The sequence below is a fragment of the Rhopilema esculentum genome, chromosome 18, assembly GCF_057945365.1.
Source record: "Rhopilema esculentum isolate cy_ngs chromosome 18, ASM5794536v1, whole genome shotgun sequence".
NCBI lineage: Eukaryota > Metazoa > Cnidaria > Scyphozoa > Rhizostomeae > Rhizostomatidae > Rhopilema > Rhopilema esculentum.
In genome coordinates, this window is record NC_142832.1 from 596,879 (window position 1) to 615,097 (window position 18,219).

The window sequence follows — 18,219 nt, forward strand, 5'->3', positions numbered from 1 at the left end:
GGAAGTATATTTTTCAGTCATTATCCATTATCCTAAAAGCAATATCAAATTTCTTATGGGACAGATTCCTGTGCAAAGAACGTTCCTCCAGGTTAACACAAACTTGCAATGCCTAGTTTATTAAGAATTTTTCTGTTTGGGAGAAACAGAGACATGAAATATTCCAAAAGATTTTGTGAAGCTGACTTTTTCATCTATACCGTAAATCCTCGAATTGCCCCCCCCCCCCCCTCGAAAAGCCCCTACTGCCGACGTAAATTCTCAAATTGGACCCCTCAATTTGATGATTTTTGCCATCTGAGGTTGCCTATGGCGTTTTATTGAATTACCGCAACAAATTCATACTTTTGGCTGTAGTTGATTAAATGCTCATAAAGAAATAAACGAGTTCTTTTAATAGTGTCTTCTCAATGTCTACAATAATTTTATAAGCCCCCCTCGTGTAAGCCCCCCTCTTATAAGCCCCCCCCCCCCCCTCAATTAAGACCCCATCCAAAAATACCAAAATAAATAGGCCCCCAGGGGTCTATTTCGAGGATTTACGGTTTGTTATTTGGCTGTGGTCATAAGTGTTCTGACAGGAAAATTTCCTTTTGGTCCTACGTTTCATTGGAAATATCTGTTTGTTGACATCAAGGTGAACATTATGCGTTTCAGCTCCATTTTGTTTATTTTATATCACACGTAGTTTGCTCAATAAACAAATATTAAGGCAATTAGAGAACTTACTTCTGGATCTAGAGCATTACCTAAGAATCATCTGTATTTTCTCATTTAATGACGTCATAATGTTCCCTTTATTTTGTTCAACAAACAGTTACTCTTGCAGTAATTGAGACAATATGTGACAACCTTAACACCACTCGCATCTTGTATTGGCTGCCAAAGTTTGTTGTGTTTTCCCTAATACCGCAGTTTTTCTAGGCCAATATTTGTAATACCGGATGCTCCTTTGCAATGCCGGATGTTTGTAATCATTATATGCCTTCAAAGTGAATAGAGTAAAGATTTTGTTTTTGCACTATTTGCTATTTGCCGAGGCTTTTACAAGTTCAAGAAACAATATTTATTACAGATATAGAATAAACAAGCTTATCAACCACATTGCAAGCAATCCAATCCATCTTTAAAGGAATCCATTTTCCAAAAAAGCATGGATTGTCTTGAAAAAGTTCGGAATTTTGAAACAAGGTGGTCTCAAATGGAGTAACTTGCTGAATAATCAGATAGAAAACAAGCAAGGGGATATAGTCTCAAAATTTATCAAAATTAATAGTAAGAAAAAGAAAGGGGCTGCTTTGGTATTCACAAGGGAGGCTCACCCCACCGCCACCAAAGGAACCCCCTGGATCAATACCCCCTGAGTCACCTGAGCCACAATCCCGAAATTCCTGTCGGACCTTTTTGATGTTCTATGTAGCAAACGGTATCTAAAATGAACTTGTGGATCAAAACTTTCTATTTTGTCACGATTGCGTCAATATATTTCAAATTAGATAGCATAATTTCGTAATTTTGTTAGTGGAATCCTCTAAAGCTCAAGACAAGTGTCTTAGTCAATTAATAATAAAAAGATAGTCCTTCCAAAATGTTAATTTGACGTAGTAGTCTAAAGGCTTCTGTAGCAACTGGCAGCTAAGTCATTCATAGTAGTGATCTCATGAAATTAACTAATTAATCCCAAATAAATTAATTAACAAAAGCTGACAAGTATTTGAAGATCAATCTGTTTTAATGAAGAAGTTCAAAGAAGGCTAGTGAAAGTAAACAACGGACCAGATTGCTCTTGGCTTTTTACTTGGCCTTTAAGTATTACTGGGACTTTTAGAGGCTAGCGAATGGGTTTATGTGGGGCCTAGTAGTTGAGTTGGGACATTTATGGGGGCTTTGGTACAAATTTTTGGTTCAAGCACAGAGAGATGTTAAAGTCAGTCGCACTGGTTTGTGAATTGACTTCTATTCCTTTGATTTTTGTCATGGTTATCAAGGATGATATCAAAAGAGACATGAAAACGAGGAACGCAACATAACGTGTCTTAAACGCATCCAGTTTCTAGCTAAAAGAGAGCATTGTGCTATTAAGCTTTTGCTATTTTCTAGAGCCAGGTTAGAAAATCGGTCTAATTAATGGATGCTACTCATGAATTTCTTAAGAGATCTTTTGTATTTAGAGAGCCTGATTAAAAGAACTGATGGACATATTACTAATTTACAACTGGTTTACCATTATCCCACTACGGCGATTCATGTATAGAGTTTAATGAGGATTATTATGAAAACATGTTGTATCTTATCAGCCGCAATACGATGTTGTTAGATACCAACTTATAGTTAAGCTTAAATACTTGTACTCAAGATTATTATGCATAAATGCCAGCAGTGGCAAAGCTCAAGTCGCCATAAACGCAATAATTACCCAATCACTAACGAGCCACACGTAAATGACGTCCTCGCAGAGGGGGAGGAAGGGTTTGTGGCAGAGGGGAGGAAGGGTTAGCGGTTTTGGTGATTGAAGGTGACACATATAAACCACGAAAAAAATTTACTTATTTGCTTTGTTCTTCTATTCAATAGAATTTTTAGCAAGAGGTAGTGTGAAAAGTGACGTCACTGGCAATACAATACAGGGGGTCAGAGACTGGTGACACACTGGTGATAGGGGGAAGGACGTAAGAATCTTCAAATTTTCGGTGACGTCATTTAATTTATGACCCCTAATATTCACGAGCGTTTTAGCTTGTTTACAATTTTTTGGCTTGTCAAAGAATCATACACAGTTGCTTTTAGTTTTCTTGGCATTCGCTTGTCACTGATGACACCAGATAGTTCCCCAACTTGTTCCAGGCCGCTGTAACTCAGGCTCTGATAGCGATTTCCGAACCACCTTCCTCGCTCACCATCATACCCAGATACTCGCACTCTCCAACTTGCTTCAGTGCTGTGTTACAATGCTTTACCGTGATGTTAACTCTTGTCTTGCTTCTGTCTCTCATCATTACCTTAGTCCTCTTGACTTTTACTTTCAGGCCTTTCTTCGCCATACCCTCGTGCCAAACGTCCCATTTCTCTTTTAGTTCCTCTTCACTATCCGCCATCAGCACCAAATCATCAGCAAACAGAGTTTCCCACTGAACTCCGCTTCTTCACACCTCACTGATCACATCCATCACAATTACAAACAAGAACGGACTAAGTGCAGATCTCTGATGCAAGCCGATGCAGGGACCGGGCTCCAGTCTAAATGTGGGAGGGCTGAAAAGGGCGTGACCGAAATGTTTTGAGGCCACGCCCTCTAGTCTTATTTTAATTTTATCATATTTATACACAGAAACCCTATCAGCTACCAAGTTAAAAAACTGCTGTCTCATTTCTACTGAGGTTTTCAATAGCTATAAAATACATAAAATTAGCTTGGGGATAATAAAACATCAAGAAAAACACCTAGAAAATGAACAATAAGGGTTCCCAGTCCAGAAGAACTGCTACTGCGTAGGAGTATATTATCCAATGTTGCGTTAGAGCATAGTTAGATTAAACTTTTCAAAAAGTTCTCTAACCTGTCATTGCAAAAAAGTGGAGGGGCTAAAGCCCCTGCTAGCCCAATGGCTGCGCGGTGCCTGAGCCGACATCAATGGTGTACTCTTACGTTTCCCCATATGACGTTCTCACTACTATTCTAGCGTTGTAGTACGTTGACTTGACAAGCCTGACCAGTTTCTCTGCTACATTCTTCTTCCACAATACACCAGCTCTCTCTTTTCTAGATCGACAAAGCAGCTTCACCTCCCAATATTTTTATGCGGAGGAGCAAAATTCGTCAGCTACCACCTTAATTGCGAATGTTTATTAATCATGTTGATAATCACGAAAAATGGGACGTACTGTTTGAATAAAAACTCGAGAAATTGAATGAATGTTGTTTTGAGGCTTAAGTGGAGTTTCAAACAAGAAGATAAGCTGTATTTGTTGCGCAAGTCGTGAGGTTTAGGATAAACAGTCAATTTTTGAAGCCGTGCAGGAAGATCATTTGAAAAAGAAAGAAAGTTCGCTAGACTTGGGCCTACGTGCAGCGTTTAGGTCATTTACACCTGGTGGTTGAGTTTGCGAAATCCTCTTGGCTAAGAGCAAAATTACATTAAAACGATGTTTCACTTACCAAGGTGTGCGTCCGTTTTAACGGATGATGTGGACGTGCAAAAGTTTTTCAGGATGCTGTCAAGTTTAGATGTTAACAGCAAAGAGAGCTTGCAGCCATTTTTAGAGAAATTTGGAGGGGTCAAGTTCAGGGTTTCTGGAGTCAGTGAAAGTGTTGCTATCACAGGAAATGACTCCCAATCTTCGCCTGATTTTGAGCAATTCTCGATTGATCTTTGGAAGGAATATTATATTCAAGAAGATGTTTATCAGTTGGGAATTCTGGAAGATAAATCCCCGTTAGAGGTAAAATATCAACTCACGTGTACATTCATATACCTGTTGCATCTTCCTTCAGCAGTCTTTTTTTCATGGAGTGAAATGTTCGAACTGCAACCGAAACCATACTTCAATGTTTCTCTTGTAATTTGTTCAAGGGTCCATAAGAAAGAATAAGTAAATATACATCAATTTTATTATTATTCTTGAGACAAAAATGTTACCTGAAAATTTTATTCTTGAGACAAAATCCAAGTTTTGAAGATTGAACTTTTTTCTTGGATATGTTTAATACGTGGAAAGTTGTAGGCTGCACTTCATTCATTTAATTAATTTGACTTTTGGAACAAAAAAACATAGTTGAACCCTTCAAAGGAAGTAAAGGGACCCGACCCTTAGAGGGTGTCAGCCCAGGATTATCTATGGATCTAAACTGAGTTGAAGAAAATCAGCCCCTTTTTATATGTATACTAAATAAGAGGACCTTGAAATGGGGAAGGTTTTGTGGTTTGAAAGTATATAAGATGATCAATTAATTAATGAATCCAAATATGATGATGATAATGAAATTAACCTAACTACATATATTACATATGCTACATAGGAATATTATCCTTACTTTTATAATTAAAGTTTTTTTGTTTGGGGTAGCAAGTAGTAATATATTTGTATACGCACAGAACAATTCACATTTCTTTACCTTGCACAGAAACTTTGTTCATGCTAAAGACCATAAAAGAGCAGCGACTCTTGTAAAACAAAATAAAAAAGTGGATTATTCTCTGTACTGGGCAATTTTTATAAAATTGGAATCTTCAAGTTGAAATTTGCCTGTACTGAAAATTTCATGCTGTTTGGACCATCAGGCAGCGAATAACCCATTTTTCAAGATGTTGTTTTTCCTATACATTTTAATTGAATTTCTTGCTAGTGAATCATTTTCACTACAACAGAAAATTACGGTTAGATCTAAAGAAATATCTAAAGATTCAACTCAAAGTAATTCATGACGGAACAGTTCAAATGACATGAAGTTTTAAAAATAGTCAAAAAATTTTTAAAAAATTTTTAAAAAAAGTTTTAAAAAAATTTCAAAATGATGGTTTCAAGTCTGAAGTCAATTTTTGAGAAAGGTCTGTAGATAGCGAGATGCAAAATCGATGACATCAACCCGGATTGGAGAATATTGGATTTCGGTCATTGCCTTGTTTCCACCAGCATAATTCAATTTTCCCTGCATTTTACTGTCTGGACAGTTGCTAAGCTAATTCTGTAAATACTACAATAATTGTGAGAAAAGCTTTTGAAAAGGCAGAGTAGTAGTGGGGGAAACTGCAGGGGTATGCTAAATTTTTGGCTAAGACACTCTTTTGTCAGAAAATTATGGCATTGGTTTGCAAATTTGCTTGTTTTTGTGAGCATTACCCCCTGAAAAATGAATTCCCACCACTGGAGAGTAGCATGTATTGGTGAAATGATATGCAAATTTCAGTAACAATCTTCCAGTAGGTTGCCATTGAACCAGATCAAGGACTTTTACAACATTTTGTATTTCAAAGTAACTGTCTTATCTAATTCAGTAGTATTATAGAACATCTTATATAGATAACCTAATTAAGGCTCTTTGAAACTCAATCAACGTTAATACTACTCGCATTTAGAAAAAAAACCTGTGACTGTCAATACTTAAAGTCAAATCAACAGCGTGCACACTTTCTAAAGATATGCGCTTATCCATAAATACTGCTATTGTCCATATCATAACACAATCATTCAACATTGTTCTATTGAAATTAGAACACAATATACAACAGTAACAAATATCAAACATGACTGAGAATTGTAAATGGTTAGAGAGATCACTCATGCATGCAATTGAAATTTGTTATAACCATCAGTTTTTAACTATTATCTAGCAATCTTAGTAGCTTGATATAAAACAGTCCTGATGTAAAACAGCCCAAAGCATTAATATATTGCAAAATGTTTCTGCTACTTTGCATTGTCTAGCAAGGTTTTTATGTTCTTTTTTATGTACCTTAAAAAAGGTACTGATGTTCATGTCAGTAAGCAAAGATACATTTTTTCAGTAACATCTGTACAAGTTAATTTTGGTTGCTCTTCTAGGGTTTGTTCATAGGAAAGCATTCTGGAAAAGTTTACATATGTGCTCAAGCTGACGATTTCTCTCAACAAAAGGTTATTTGCATTGGTGATAATTTGCACAACTTTATTTGGGTGGGGCCAACACCCCCTGTTGAGTATCACAGTGGATCATGTATTCTGGATGGCTGTTATGGATGTTTTGATCCAGTCATAAGAGACAGAGTGCTAAGATTCAAACGCTAAGTGATATTTTGATGCTTTGTTATGTAAATAGAAACTTTACGCTACTTATCATACATATATTATTTATAAAGATACTTAAAAGTAATAAACCACTTGCTTTTCAAGCTGGGTGTATGTTATAATACCAGCTAGATGAACTCAGCTTTGCATGGCACATCATTTTTTTCAAGGTAAAATATATATATATATCTGTAGGAGTACTCACTGATTAATTAGGGCTTTGATTTAATTACAAAGTACTCTCTGATTACAGATTTGCTTAATTAAATAATTTTGTTAACATCAAAAATTATCATGCATCTACAATTATTATGAATCATATTTTTCACTACTTGGGTAAAATTATTTTAGTTGTATTTTCTCGTGTACGTAATTTATTTGCATTATATTTCTTTTAATGTTTTTTCCGTGTATTCTATGAATACATAGTTTTATTTTGGTAGATTTTAATTGCTTACAATTTTGGTTTTAGATTGTTTGCCCAGCAGGGGCGGACACTTGGTCAAATATTTGGGGCAAGCCTATTGTTTTAATAAGATGACGCCACATTTCCCATTGTTTTTTAACAAAAGACCATTGTCCTCTAAAGTATTGGAGGGGCAGTTGCCCCTGCCTTGCCCCCCCCCCCCCCCCCCCCAGGTGTCCGCCACTGTTGCCCAGCAGAATTTGAAAAACTCATCATTAACAATAGAATTGCTGTGCAATTATTTGATTTTTTCTTTTATAGATGATAACATTATATTTATTGAATTGTACCCCATCTATTTTATTGAATGCATATGAGATTGGTACGTTAGGCTAATGATGGTACAACACTGGTGCTGATGCTTATGTTACACGAGATTTGTTGTCAATTTTTTGGAGGATAGCTGTTATCCTTAACCCACAAATTCAGAAACATTTACCTCATAAAAATGCTAAATGTTGGCCCTGTCCACACTTTTATTTGCAATAGTTTTTCTTTTTCAAAACCCTGCATTTTGTCAATTATTCATGTTCATTTTTCACTTGCCTTGTAAAACAATTTTCTGCAGCTGTTAAGCAAAAACCTTTTTCCTAATGACGAGACAATGCTTTTTATTCCTTTTAAATGAGATCAAATGTAATTCTATACAAATTTCCTCTATGAAAGAGAACCTTAAGTTAAAACATCAACTGAGTCCATAACCTACTAAGTATGTGCCTCTTTCCAACTCCAAATCATTTACTAGGTTACTTAAGTCTGATCTTCAAAGAAAATTACAAATTTTTAGAAACCTAAACACTGTAAGAACACTGTAAGAAGTTTTTTGTTTGTGTGATATTTTTATGGTGGATGCTTGTCTCATCTTTATGTTACTTGTAAATTGAAAAACCACAGCTAAGATGTTAATCTTCTGTTTAGATTTTTTTTAAATTTTAGCAAAATTGATTCAAAGACAGCTGATGTTAAATAGATAATAGTGTTATTAACAAATTTGTGTAATCATGTGTGCATTTTTCTATCAATAAATATTTTACTGGTTTTCTTCACTCATCTCCTTTCACAGTATACACATCCTACAGTTCTAGATACTTAAAAAAGCAATTGAAGGAAATTGACTCAACTAATAAAGAGGCTTTTACCAAAATATTTGATGGGTGGGAACAGTAACCCTCTGGAACAGCCATCTCTTTCTTATTGTTTCATTGTACGATGTATCACTGGTTCTTCTATTAGGTAAGCGTTTGAATGGTATTCTTGAAGTATGTAGCCATTGTTCGAAGAAATTTAATAATTGTTTATAATTTTCTGAAAACCTATAACTAGCAACAGAATTGTCATTTCCCACATATATACACACCGTTGTCATCTCCCTTGAAAGTTGTGCAAATCAGAAAGCGAGTCTTTAGATAAAATTTTGCATTGGCCTGTTTACAGTAACAGGAGGTGACGCAATGAAATATATAATCAAAATTAATCTTGAAAGGGATAGGCTGGAAGACCAAAGACTCCTCTGCTGAAAGACAAAAATACTTTCTAACTGCAACAATGCAATTTCTATAGGCTTTTATAATCATTTAAATAAGATGTTGGTCAAACTCTGTATAATTTATTTGGTTTAACTGTATACTATAAAGCAGTAACGGGCATGAGATATAAGAAACTTACAACAGAAGCAATTATCAATACAACATTATTGCAACATGGCAAAAAATACATATTGCGGATTCGAATTAAACAAGAATGTTGATTTGATTAACGTGGCTTTGGGTCATTTTCTTATTCTTCTTCTTCTAGGTGCCATGCTTCATAGCGTCGGCTACCATGGAACGAAAACTGTCCCTTTCCCTGACGGCATGAATCATTTCGATGGGCGCTTTTCCCAACCAACGACTGAGACAGTCGGCGATTTTCTCTCGCTGCCTTCCCCTACTCCTTCTTCCTTCAATCCTTCCTGTTGCAACTAGGTGTTCCAGCTTTCCTCTCCGCATTACATGCCCAAAGAAGCTTGCCTGCCCTTTCCAAATATTATTACAAAGGTGTTTCTTTAACCCCACTCTTCTCAAAACTTCCTCATTCGAAACTCGGTTCAAGTAAGAGATTCTGAGCATTTTTCACAGACACCACATTTCCATTGCGTCAATACTTTTTGCTGTTCTGTTGTTCATTGTCCAAGTCTCACTGCCATACTTCAAAATTGGGATGATGTAACAATCAAGTAATCTTTTCCTTGTGTTAAACGAAATCCGAGGGTTTGTGAGTATCTTGGACAACTCAGTGAAAACGCTCTTTGCTTGTGCAATTCTGATTTGAATTTCTTTGGTGGATCTTCCATCCCAGCTGATGGTAGCACCCAGGTATTTGAAACTTTCCACCTGAAATTTTCTTATTAGGGTGCAAGATATCCAGAAAAACGACGTTATACTGGAATGAAATACGACTAAATTTTGATCATGAGAACATAACTAAAAACGCCACCAATGTAGTGTAAGCTTTTTTACATTAAAAGGAATTTAGTTTATGATCACAATATTAACGCAACAAAACTGCGAAGAAATTCAGAAGATTTTTTGTCGAGCAAATTCATTTTTCCAGTAAAGATTGCGGTTCATTTTGGCTGTAACAGTAAAAGTTATAAATGATCCTAATCTTTTAAGTAAAGCGCTTATGTCAATTCATCTCTTTCATGGAAAAATAGGAAAACCAGGGAAATTTCAGTGCTTTGATAATTAACCAAGTATATAACACCATAAGACTGGGTACCAGCTCAAAATATGAATTATTCATATGTATTTATATTATATGTATGTGATGTATTTATATGGTTGTATCCGAGCGAACGACCAAAATTAGGGTGACCTGCATTTTACTGATTCATACGAATTCCATATCTGAATTGAACCTAATATTTAAAGGAAGGCAAAAAAGCAAATGTTACAAGAAAAAAATCTGATAGTTTTTGAAAATAAATCATAGCCCTTTTGAAGGGAAAATCCATGCGGGGACAAGCCTTTCTTTATATCAAAATAAGGACAATAACCTATTGTTTAAAACTGGACATTAGGGCTGGAGGGGCGATTGCCCCTCTAGTTAGTATGCTCGAAAAGGATCCTGCTGAAAATGTGCACTTTTCCAGACAGGACACTTAATCCTAAAGAAAGAGCTAGGGTACAAGTTAGGGTTCTAGAAAACAAGCTTTAAAATCTACTATTGACTTTTGGGAAAATGGACACCAGAGCAACATTGGTCTCCTAGCTCCTCCGTTTATGACTGTCCCGTGCCGGTCATTACTGAAATGTTTTCGTTTTTCTTTCTTTGGCTTCCGTATATTCTTGCCATTTCCAAGTTCCAAGTTTAGTTTCAACAATATCATAGTTACCAAGTATTTTGTCAAATTCCTCCCATATAGCAGCTTCATAACACGTTATATTTTGCGTTCGTCAGTTGTTATATTTTTTACCTCTCAATCCATTTGCTGGAGAGGCTCCGGGACTAGCTTGTTTCTGACCTCGGTGACAAAGATAACAATCTTGCAGCAACCACGTAGCTGTAGGTGTCGGTTAGGGGGGGCACACTCGAGCAAGAACCATACCTCAGGGGGGCAGGCTTTAAAACGAGAAAACAGATATATAACAAACAGATATATTTGGACAAAATCAAGGTCATGGAATTATAAATATGCCAAATTTTCAAAATATCATTGGGAAAAACTGTAGCAAGAGGGGGCAAGCTGTTGTCAAAATTTTAATTTGGGGGGGCACAGCTTTTTCCGCAAGTTTTACAGGCTGGATTTTTCCAACAGTGCCTTTTACTAAGTATGCTTCTAAACCTCACCAAAATAAAAAAGATGTCGTTAAAGAATTAGTTTGCCCCAAAAACTCTCCAACATTTCTCGCTTTCTCTCTAAACCTCCTTGTGACGCAACACCTGTCCCCAGGCCACCAAAATTTTCTTGGATTCCGTGGCCTAATGAGAAAGGAGGTCCATCGTCGAAGCCAAATACAAAGACGAAATTTGTAACAGATTGAAAGAGACACAATGATGCAAAGAGGAGAAAGAAACTTACAGAATAAAATTTAAGCAGGTAGATGCTCAATTCATTTCCTATACTGATTCGATAACTTCTTTTGATTTCGCAAGAACGTCTCAAACACAAAATATTTATCTCACGGCCTACATGTTATTGTTTTTAATGTGCATGTTTGGCATGACGAAATATCTAATGATAACATATGACATAGGAAAATACTCAAAACTACTATTTTTAAAGAGAAAATTAAAGCTCCTCTACTTTTCTAATTTGGAGATGAAATGCGAAACCAGGGTCAAGCAATGTGAAGTTACTTGAATTTCAGACCTGGCGTAGGTAGACAACTACGATGTTTTTGTTTTGAAATGAAGGCTATACTGAAGGGATTCAAAGAATTAGACCACTGATGTATGTTACATCTCAGCTTTCTAGCAACTAACGCTTCAGTAATGTTTCATATCAATGTATCATATTTTTATGGGACTTCTCAAGAGGAATAGTGAGTAGTGAGTAGAACTCTATTTTAATTTAAAATGCAGAATTCAGCTGTAGAGAGTTTTGGTTTTCAGTCTTCAAGGCTCATGATTCTGCTTTTGTCAAATAACCTTACAAAAGTCAACATTTTTTTTATTTCCTGTTAGCTTGTTTACATAGTAATTGTAATAACATAGCATAACATATATGCATACCAAGTTTGCTTTCACCTACATGTTGTAAAGCCCTGTTTCACTTAATCATAAGCGTAAACTTCTGTTTTAATGTTATATGAAAAGTAATTCTCATGACCATTGTATCAAATGAATTCACTGTTTCAAGCTGTGTTTGGATGTTTGCATGTCTGAGGTCCCCATTATCCAGTCAGACAAAATTTTAAAAATACTGTAATTTTGAAAAATACCTATTTTTTATTTTCTTGCATGAGGCAAATGAGAAAAAATGAGAGATAATATGAAAACTCAAAGGTTTTTTGGAAGTGAACATAAAATGAAAAATAAATTTAATATATAATGAAACAATTAAATTTTTTGTACACCATATATTGTCTCAAACTTAAAGTGAGAATGATAGTTTTTAACTTTGTAGTCTGAAAGAAATGATTAGTTGTTTGTCTTCATTGTATGTCTTCAATTTCCATGGCTAGGTTTCTTATGTCTTTGATAATTTTTGATGATCCTTTAGCCAGCTTCTTGTGTAAAATGGTGCAATGTTAGTCAGAAATTTGATTCTCTGCATTTATCTATAAAATTATTGTTTATTTTCCTTTATAGATCTTATCTTGGCATTTGGTGTTTACCTCTACAGCTACAATGCCAACCATGAGTCTTTTAGGAGATATAGAGCTGAACATCCCTGCTCCCCCCTATGAAAACAAGGGCCATTACAAATGGGCTTTTGGTGTCTTGAATACAATGCGGCATCAAGGTGTTCTAACAGATGTAGCTGTCCTGGCTGGCAACAGAGAAATCAAAGCTCACAGAGCAGTACTTGCTTCAGCTAGTCCTTATTTTTATGCCATGTTTACGGCGGATCTTTCAGAAAGTAGACAAGAAGTTGTTACAATAAGAGAGGTTGATCCACTTGCTCTGGAGCTTTTAATTGACTATTGTTACACTGCTGAGGTGCCAGTAAATGAAGAAAATGTCCAGGTTGTGTATACCTTCTATCAATTGTTCATTAATTTTATGTCAATTTTTCTGCCTATAAGCACATTATTAAGGAGGTACCGATAGAATTTCAGTAACCCTTATAATATATGACAAATTTTTAGACACACCAAGTTGTTCAGCTTACATTTCTCAGTACATTTCCTCATACTCATTGACCTTCTATACATATCACACATATCTGCTTTTCAGGGTATTCTGGTATAAGCAATTTTCTTAAAGGTGACCAGTCTGATAGCTAGGCATGTTTTATTTTTGCTCTTGTTTCCAATACTTTTTTATCATGGCTTCTTTGTGGTAAAATGTTGTAAAACAGAAACACTGATAACAAAGGCAGGAATGAAAGTGCGGGAAATTATGATGTCTGGTGAAAGCTTACACAATAAAGCTTAGAATAATGGTCTTGAAAGTTTCATTTGCACTCTGAATTCAGAAAAGCTGTCAGCTCTGTGTGAATCTGCAAGTTAGGTTAGTGAAAACAAAAGAAGTTTGGAGCCTCAAGACCAAGTTAAACTCGGTTTTCATTGTTTGTTGAAGATGATTTTCAGAATCTTTCTTGATCAGCTGGGTGGTGGATGGGAAATTTGCTGAGATACACATATGTCCAAATTTCAGCAACTTTGGGTTGCTTTAGAATCTTTTCATTTCTAAACCCTTGAAAGCATGATAGAATGATTTTAAGTGTCATAATGGAACATCTTAGCTCAAAAACCTGTGTCTATGTTTTGTCTTATATTGTATTTTTCAGACTTTGCTACCTGCCGCTGGCCTGCTGCAACTCGTTGATGTGAGCAATGCCTGTTGCGATTTTTTGAAGTCTCAGTTGCATCCAACCAATTGTTTAGGGATCAGAGCATTTGCAGATATGCATTCTTGCAGAGACTTATTGAATGCAGCACATTCATACATTGAGCAGCATTTTGCTGAAGTTGTAACATGTGAAGAATTTTTACAATTGCCAGCAGAAAGCATCATTGAGTTTATATCAAGTGATAAATTAACAGTGCAGTCAGAGGATAAGGTTGGTTCATATCATATGATTCCATAAATTTTGCTAGATTATAAAGTAAATAGAAAGTAACTATGAATTTAAGTAAATTGTACTAGGAATAAATAATAGATTTTTTTATTAATGACATTTGGAGCATAACCTTTGAAGCTTTTACTTTAGATCCTAGTTGCAGACTCTTTTAGCAATGTCATGTTGGGATTCAAAATGACTCTAAACCACATACTTTTTGTTTCTTGTGGTAAATGTCTTTTTTGCCTTTTGGTAAATGTGCATCTCATTATTGGAGTTTGAGTGTTTCAAGATAGAGAAATGCAAGATCAGAATTTTTGATTTGTTGTATGTCTAAGGAAATCTCAGAAAACTGTTTTTATATCTGGAAATTTGTGCTTAGAAATGGTTCCCAGTTCTGTACTGATACCAACTTAGAGCAGCATGTCTAAGGTCTGCTGTCAGAAAATTGATTTATATTTAGCTTTCTACCTTCTTGGAAAAGGTTTTTTTAATTTTTTTTCAGTTTGCTTCCTTCTCAATACATAATAAAAATTTAAATGGCCTCTGACCATTTTATTTCAGTTCAATGTATGTGGCTACACATTTCATCTTTTGGCTTCACCTCTCGTGTATGGCCAAATTTAAGAATGCCTTTGGGTTTTGGCACCATTAAAGTGTAAGTTTTGATCAATATAATTTATGTTCTCTAGGTGTTTGAGGCAGTGATTGCATGGGTGAATTATGACATAGCCAAGAGGGAATCATCACTTCCAAAGTTAATGGAGTATGTTCGTTTGCCATTATTACCACGTGACTATCTCATCGAACGTGTGGAAACTGAGCCTCTTATTAAACGCAGCTTTGCTTGTAAGGATTTTCTAATTGAGGCACTGAAGTACCACCTAGTACCTCGTTTCCAAAGAAATTTTATTCAGTCGCCAAGAACCAGGACGAGAGCACCCATTGGTTTCCCAAAAGTTCTGTACGTGGTAGGAGGGCAAGCTCCAAAGGCCATTCGAAGGTAATCTGTTTGGAATGATTTTTTTATCATCAATTACTTCATAGCCCCTTTTCCTTCTTCCAGATCCTATTTATGCTATTTTGTATTGTTTTTTACTGAATCTTTGCCCCGGACATTTTATTTGTGAAAGCTGCATTAAAGATACAAGAAATTTAATTCGAGTGCCGTTATTCAGTCTTCAATTCAATTTACAGTGCTTCTTCTCATCAATGAGTTTTTACTTCGTTTCCAGTTATTTCGCTTTCATTTGTTTCAAGTTATTTTAATTATTTCATTAATTTTTTCATTTCGATTTTTTGCATGATAACCAAAAGAAATTGAATAGCAACATTCAGATATCTCTGTTTATTCGATAAAAATAAGATCAGAAATGATCTTGTATATCGTTGAACCAAAAGCATGCGTTTTAAGAGTGTGAAAAGGGTAGGAGAGGTTTTGCTCCATGACATAGCAATAAAACCAAAGAGTGTGAAATTTTGTTGGCAAAAGATATCTATGTTGCTGAGGCTGGCTATTAAAGGTAATATAAACAAATAAATGTATATAGAAAGTTTTGCACAGTTAACTCAAAAAGGTAAACGCTTCTGAATTTTTTCACTGGCACTTCAAGCAATCTTACGTGTTAGATTCTTGGCAATGGTCTTGTGGTGAAATATAACCTCCCTTTGCAAAGTTGAAGCTCTGGTCTCATGCAGGCTTGTGCAAGTTATCTAGAAAAGATAGACGAAATTATCCCATAACCAAGTTTCATATTCCGAAACTGAGTTTTATGAAACGTCTTTTCAGCTTCTTGATAATTTTTGTGTGTTTACAAATGCACATCAAAGAATACATAGGCCACAATGTCCAAAAACGCTCTTACCCACCGAACACTAGAGATAAAGCCATTTCAGGTGATGTACTGGCTCACTATTTTCACCATTAGCGGCAAAACATCCTCTTTTAGTTGTTCAAGTTGGGAAATAAACGCCGATTAAGAGTTGAAGCCATTTTGATTTAAGAAAGATTCTTATTGGAAAACTTTATTTTTTAGCGTTGAATGTTATGATTTCCAATTTGAAAAGTGGTATAATTCAGCAGACATGCATTCGCGTCGTTGCCGTGCGGGTGTTGCGGTGTTGAACGGACTCATTTATTGCGTTGGCGGATTCAACGGGTCCTTACGCGTAAGAACAGTTGATTGCTATGATCCGCGCAAAGACGAATGGCGGCCTGTCGCTTCCATGGAAGCGCGTCGTAGCACGCTAGGAGCGGCAGTTTTAAATGGACTTCTTTATGCAGTGGGTGGATTTGATGGTACAACGGGACTTAATAATTGCGAAGCTTATGATCCTCGATCGAATGAGTGGCGGCAACTTCAGCCAATGAGTGTAAGACGAAGTTCTGTAGGTGTTGGAGTTCTGAGAGGACATTTATACGCCGTTGGCGGTTACGACGGTGCTTCGCGACAGTGTCTGAATTCTGTCGAACGCTACGACCCAAATCGCAAGGAATGGACAATGGTAGCAGATATGATGGTAAAACGGAGCGGAGCTGGAGTTGGCGTTTTAGGTGGATTTTTATACGCGGTAGGAGGTCATGATGGTCCGCATGTGAGGAAGAGCGCTGAATATTACAATCCTGAGAACAATACCTGGGCTAGTGCCGCAGACATGTCGATGGCACGACGTAACGCGGGGGTCACGATGATAGATGGTTTGTTATATGTTGTAGGAGGTGATGATGGCACGAACAATTTAGCAACGGTAGAAATTTATAATCCGCGCAATGATGAATGGACTACAATGACCGCACAAATGAGCACCGGACGGAGTTATGCGGGACTTGTGCATATTGATAAAGTATATCCAACCAACCGCGAAAGTCCTTCAAACGGATCGAACGGGAAGGCAAGTCCATATACACAGTAAAATAATTACTGCACGCACGGGCAGCATTCCGACTTGATTAACCCAGTTCTAATTTGTATTTCCCTAATTTTATGTAGTAATAAATTTTCCTGATTTTATGCAATTCTGAACTTGGCTGGGTTGATATCAAAGCTGAAGTGTTCCCATACCCAATTCACTTCATGTTTTTCAATGATAGCTTTCAATCAACGGGCAAAATTTAAATTTTATAGAATTTTGTGGATTTCATGCGACTCAAAAATCAGCTAAACATTCGCTAGAAAACAGCTAAACGCTTTGCAACAGCTATGAAACAGCCACTCACAGTTTAGTGCTGACTTATGCAAGTTTACCATGCCAACTTTCTTGCTTATTTTAATAAAAGTGACGTAATGATTCCAAAGTTAAAGAAAGGTGAGATGTTGATTCCAACAATCGTCGTCGTAACTTCCTCTTAATTCCTTTTTGTTCAGGAAACAATGAATTGGATTGATTTGTACGATACAAGTTGTTATAATTGTAATTGTGCTTACAGTTATAACTACAATTTAAGACATTTTACCCTTATCTCAATGTTAATGAAAGAATCACAACTTCTTTTCCTTTGATTTGATTAAAATTGAAATATAAATCAAATATTTGCTGTGAATTCATACGTGGCCTTTATCATCTATAGTTGCAGACTGCAATACATGCGCCTATGAGCCCTGTGGATAATTGGCGCAACATAACTGCTTCTATTATTATCATTAATACAAGACGTAGGCCTATCTGAAGTTTCTCCGAACATTTAGTTGGCATCCAATTGAAGCATCCACTTAGGCCAAAGTACATCCACTCCAGTTCTTGTGAATGTTTCCTAGAAATAAGTACTTTAGAATGCTACGCCTATAGCACGCCAATAGCACGCCAATAGCACGCCAATAGCACGCCAATAGCACGCCAATAGCACGCCTATAGCACGCCAATAGCACGCGCATGTGAAAATGCATTTGGTGGTGTCAATTTTTAACCCACTCATCTCAGATATTCACTTTCCTGTAATCAATATTGCGAATGAGATTATATCGAATTGTATTTAGTTAATAATCATAAAACATTATATTAAGACAAATTAGCTAAACATTTATATTCATAAACAGTCTTGAATTTAATTATCCTGTTCGCATTGATAATAAAATTTGTTTACAACTTTGCTTGGATTTTACTGAAGTCTAAAAACTGAAAATAACCAATTACCAGTCTATTATGTAATGCGAGATGCCGCAAGGCACGGCTGTTCACGGAGTATTAGGCAACTTTTTCTGATGGCTGCATAAAGTATGACGCTTGGAGTTGCAACTTAGAACCGATTTGTTTTTTACACCAAACGAAGAACGAGAGTTTC

At 36.1% G+C, this 18,219-nt stretch overlaps 2 protein-coding genes across 2 annotated transcripts; both read left to right on the plus strand.

Moving 5' to 3' along the window:
- Positions 1–3,826: 3,826 nt before the first annotated feature.
- On the plus strand, positions 3,827–8,269 carry LOC148958045 (uncharacterized). Its single transcript, XM_089113706.1, has 2 exons — positions 3,827–4,440; positions 6,541–8,269. Exons 1-2 carry the CDS (start codon positions 4,144–4,146, stop codon positions 6,760–6,762), a joined length of 519 nt encoding a protein of 172 aa, XP_088969832.1. The 5' UTR covers positions 3,827–4,143; the 3' UTR covers positions 6,763–8,269.
- Positions 8,270–11,162: 2,893 nt separating this feature from the next.
- LOC135696786 (kelch-like protein 2) lies at positions 11,163–18,009 on the plus strand. The gene is made up of 5 exons (XM_065216299.2): positions 11,163–11,309; positions 12,524–12,901; positions 13,668–13,940; positions 14,633–14,943; positions 15,977–18,009. The coding sequence occupies exons 2-5, from the start codon at positions 12,563–12,565 to the stop codon at positions 16,851–16,853; spliced, it is 1,800 nt and encodes a 599-aa protein (XP_065072371.1). The 5' UTR covers positions 11,163–11,309; positions 12,524–12,562; the 3' UTR covers positions 16,854–18,009.
- Positions 18,010–18,219: the final 210 nt, after the last annotated feature.

Bases quoted from the DNA above. Each gene is read 5' to 3' on its own strand.
- LOC135696786 (XM_065216299.2), top strand. From the start codon at position 12,563: ATGCCAACCATGAGTCTTTTAGGAGATATAGAGCTGAACATCCCTGCT. The intron at 13,941-14,632 runs GTTGGTTCATAT...TATGTTCTCTAG, and splicing joins CAGTGCAGTCAGAGGATAAG to GTGTTTGAGGCAGTGATTGC. The intron at 14,944-15,976 runs GTAATCTGTTTG...TTTATTTTTTAG, and splicing joins GCTCCAAAGGCCATTCGAAG to CGTTGAATGTTATGATTTCC.
- LOC148958045 (XM_089113706.1), top strand. From the start codon at position 4,144: ATGTTTCACTTACCAAGGTGTGCGTCCGTTTTAACGGATGATGTGGAC. The intron at 4,441-6,540 runs GTAAAATATCAA...TTGCTCTTCTAG, and splicing joins AAGATAAATCCCCGTTAGAG to GGTTTGTTCATAGGAAAGCA.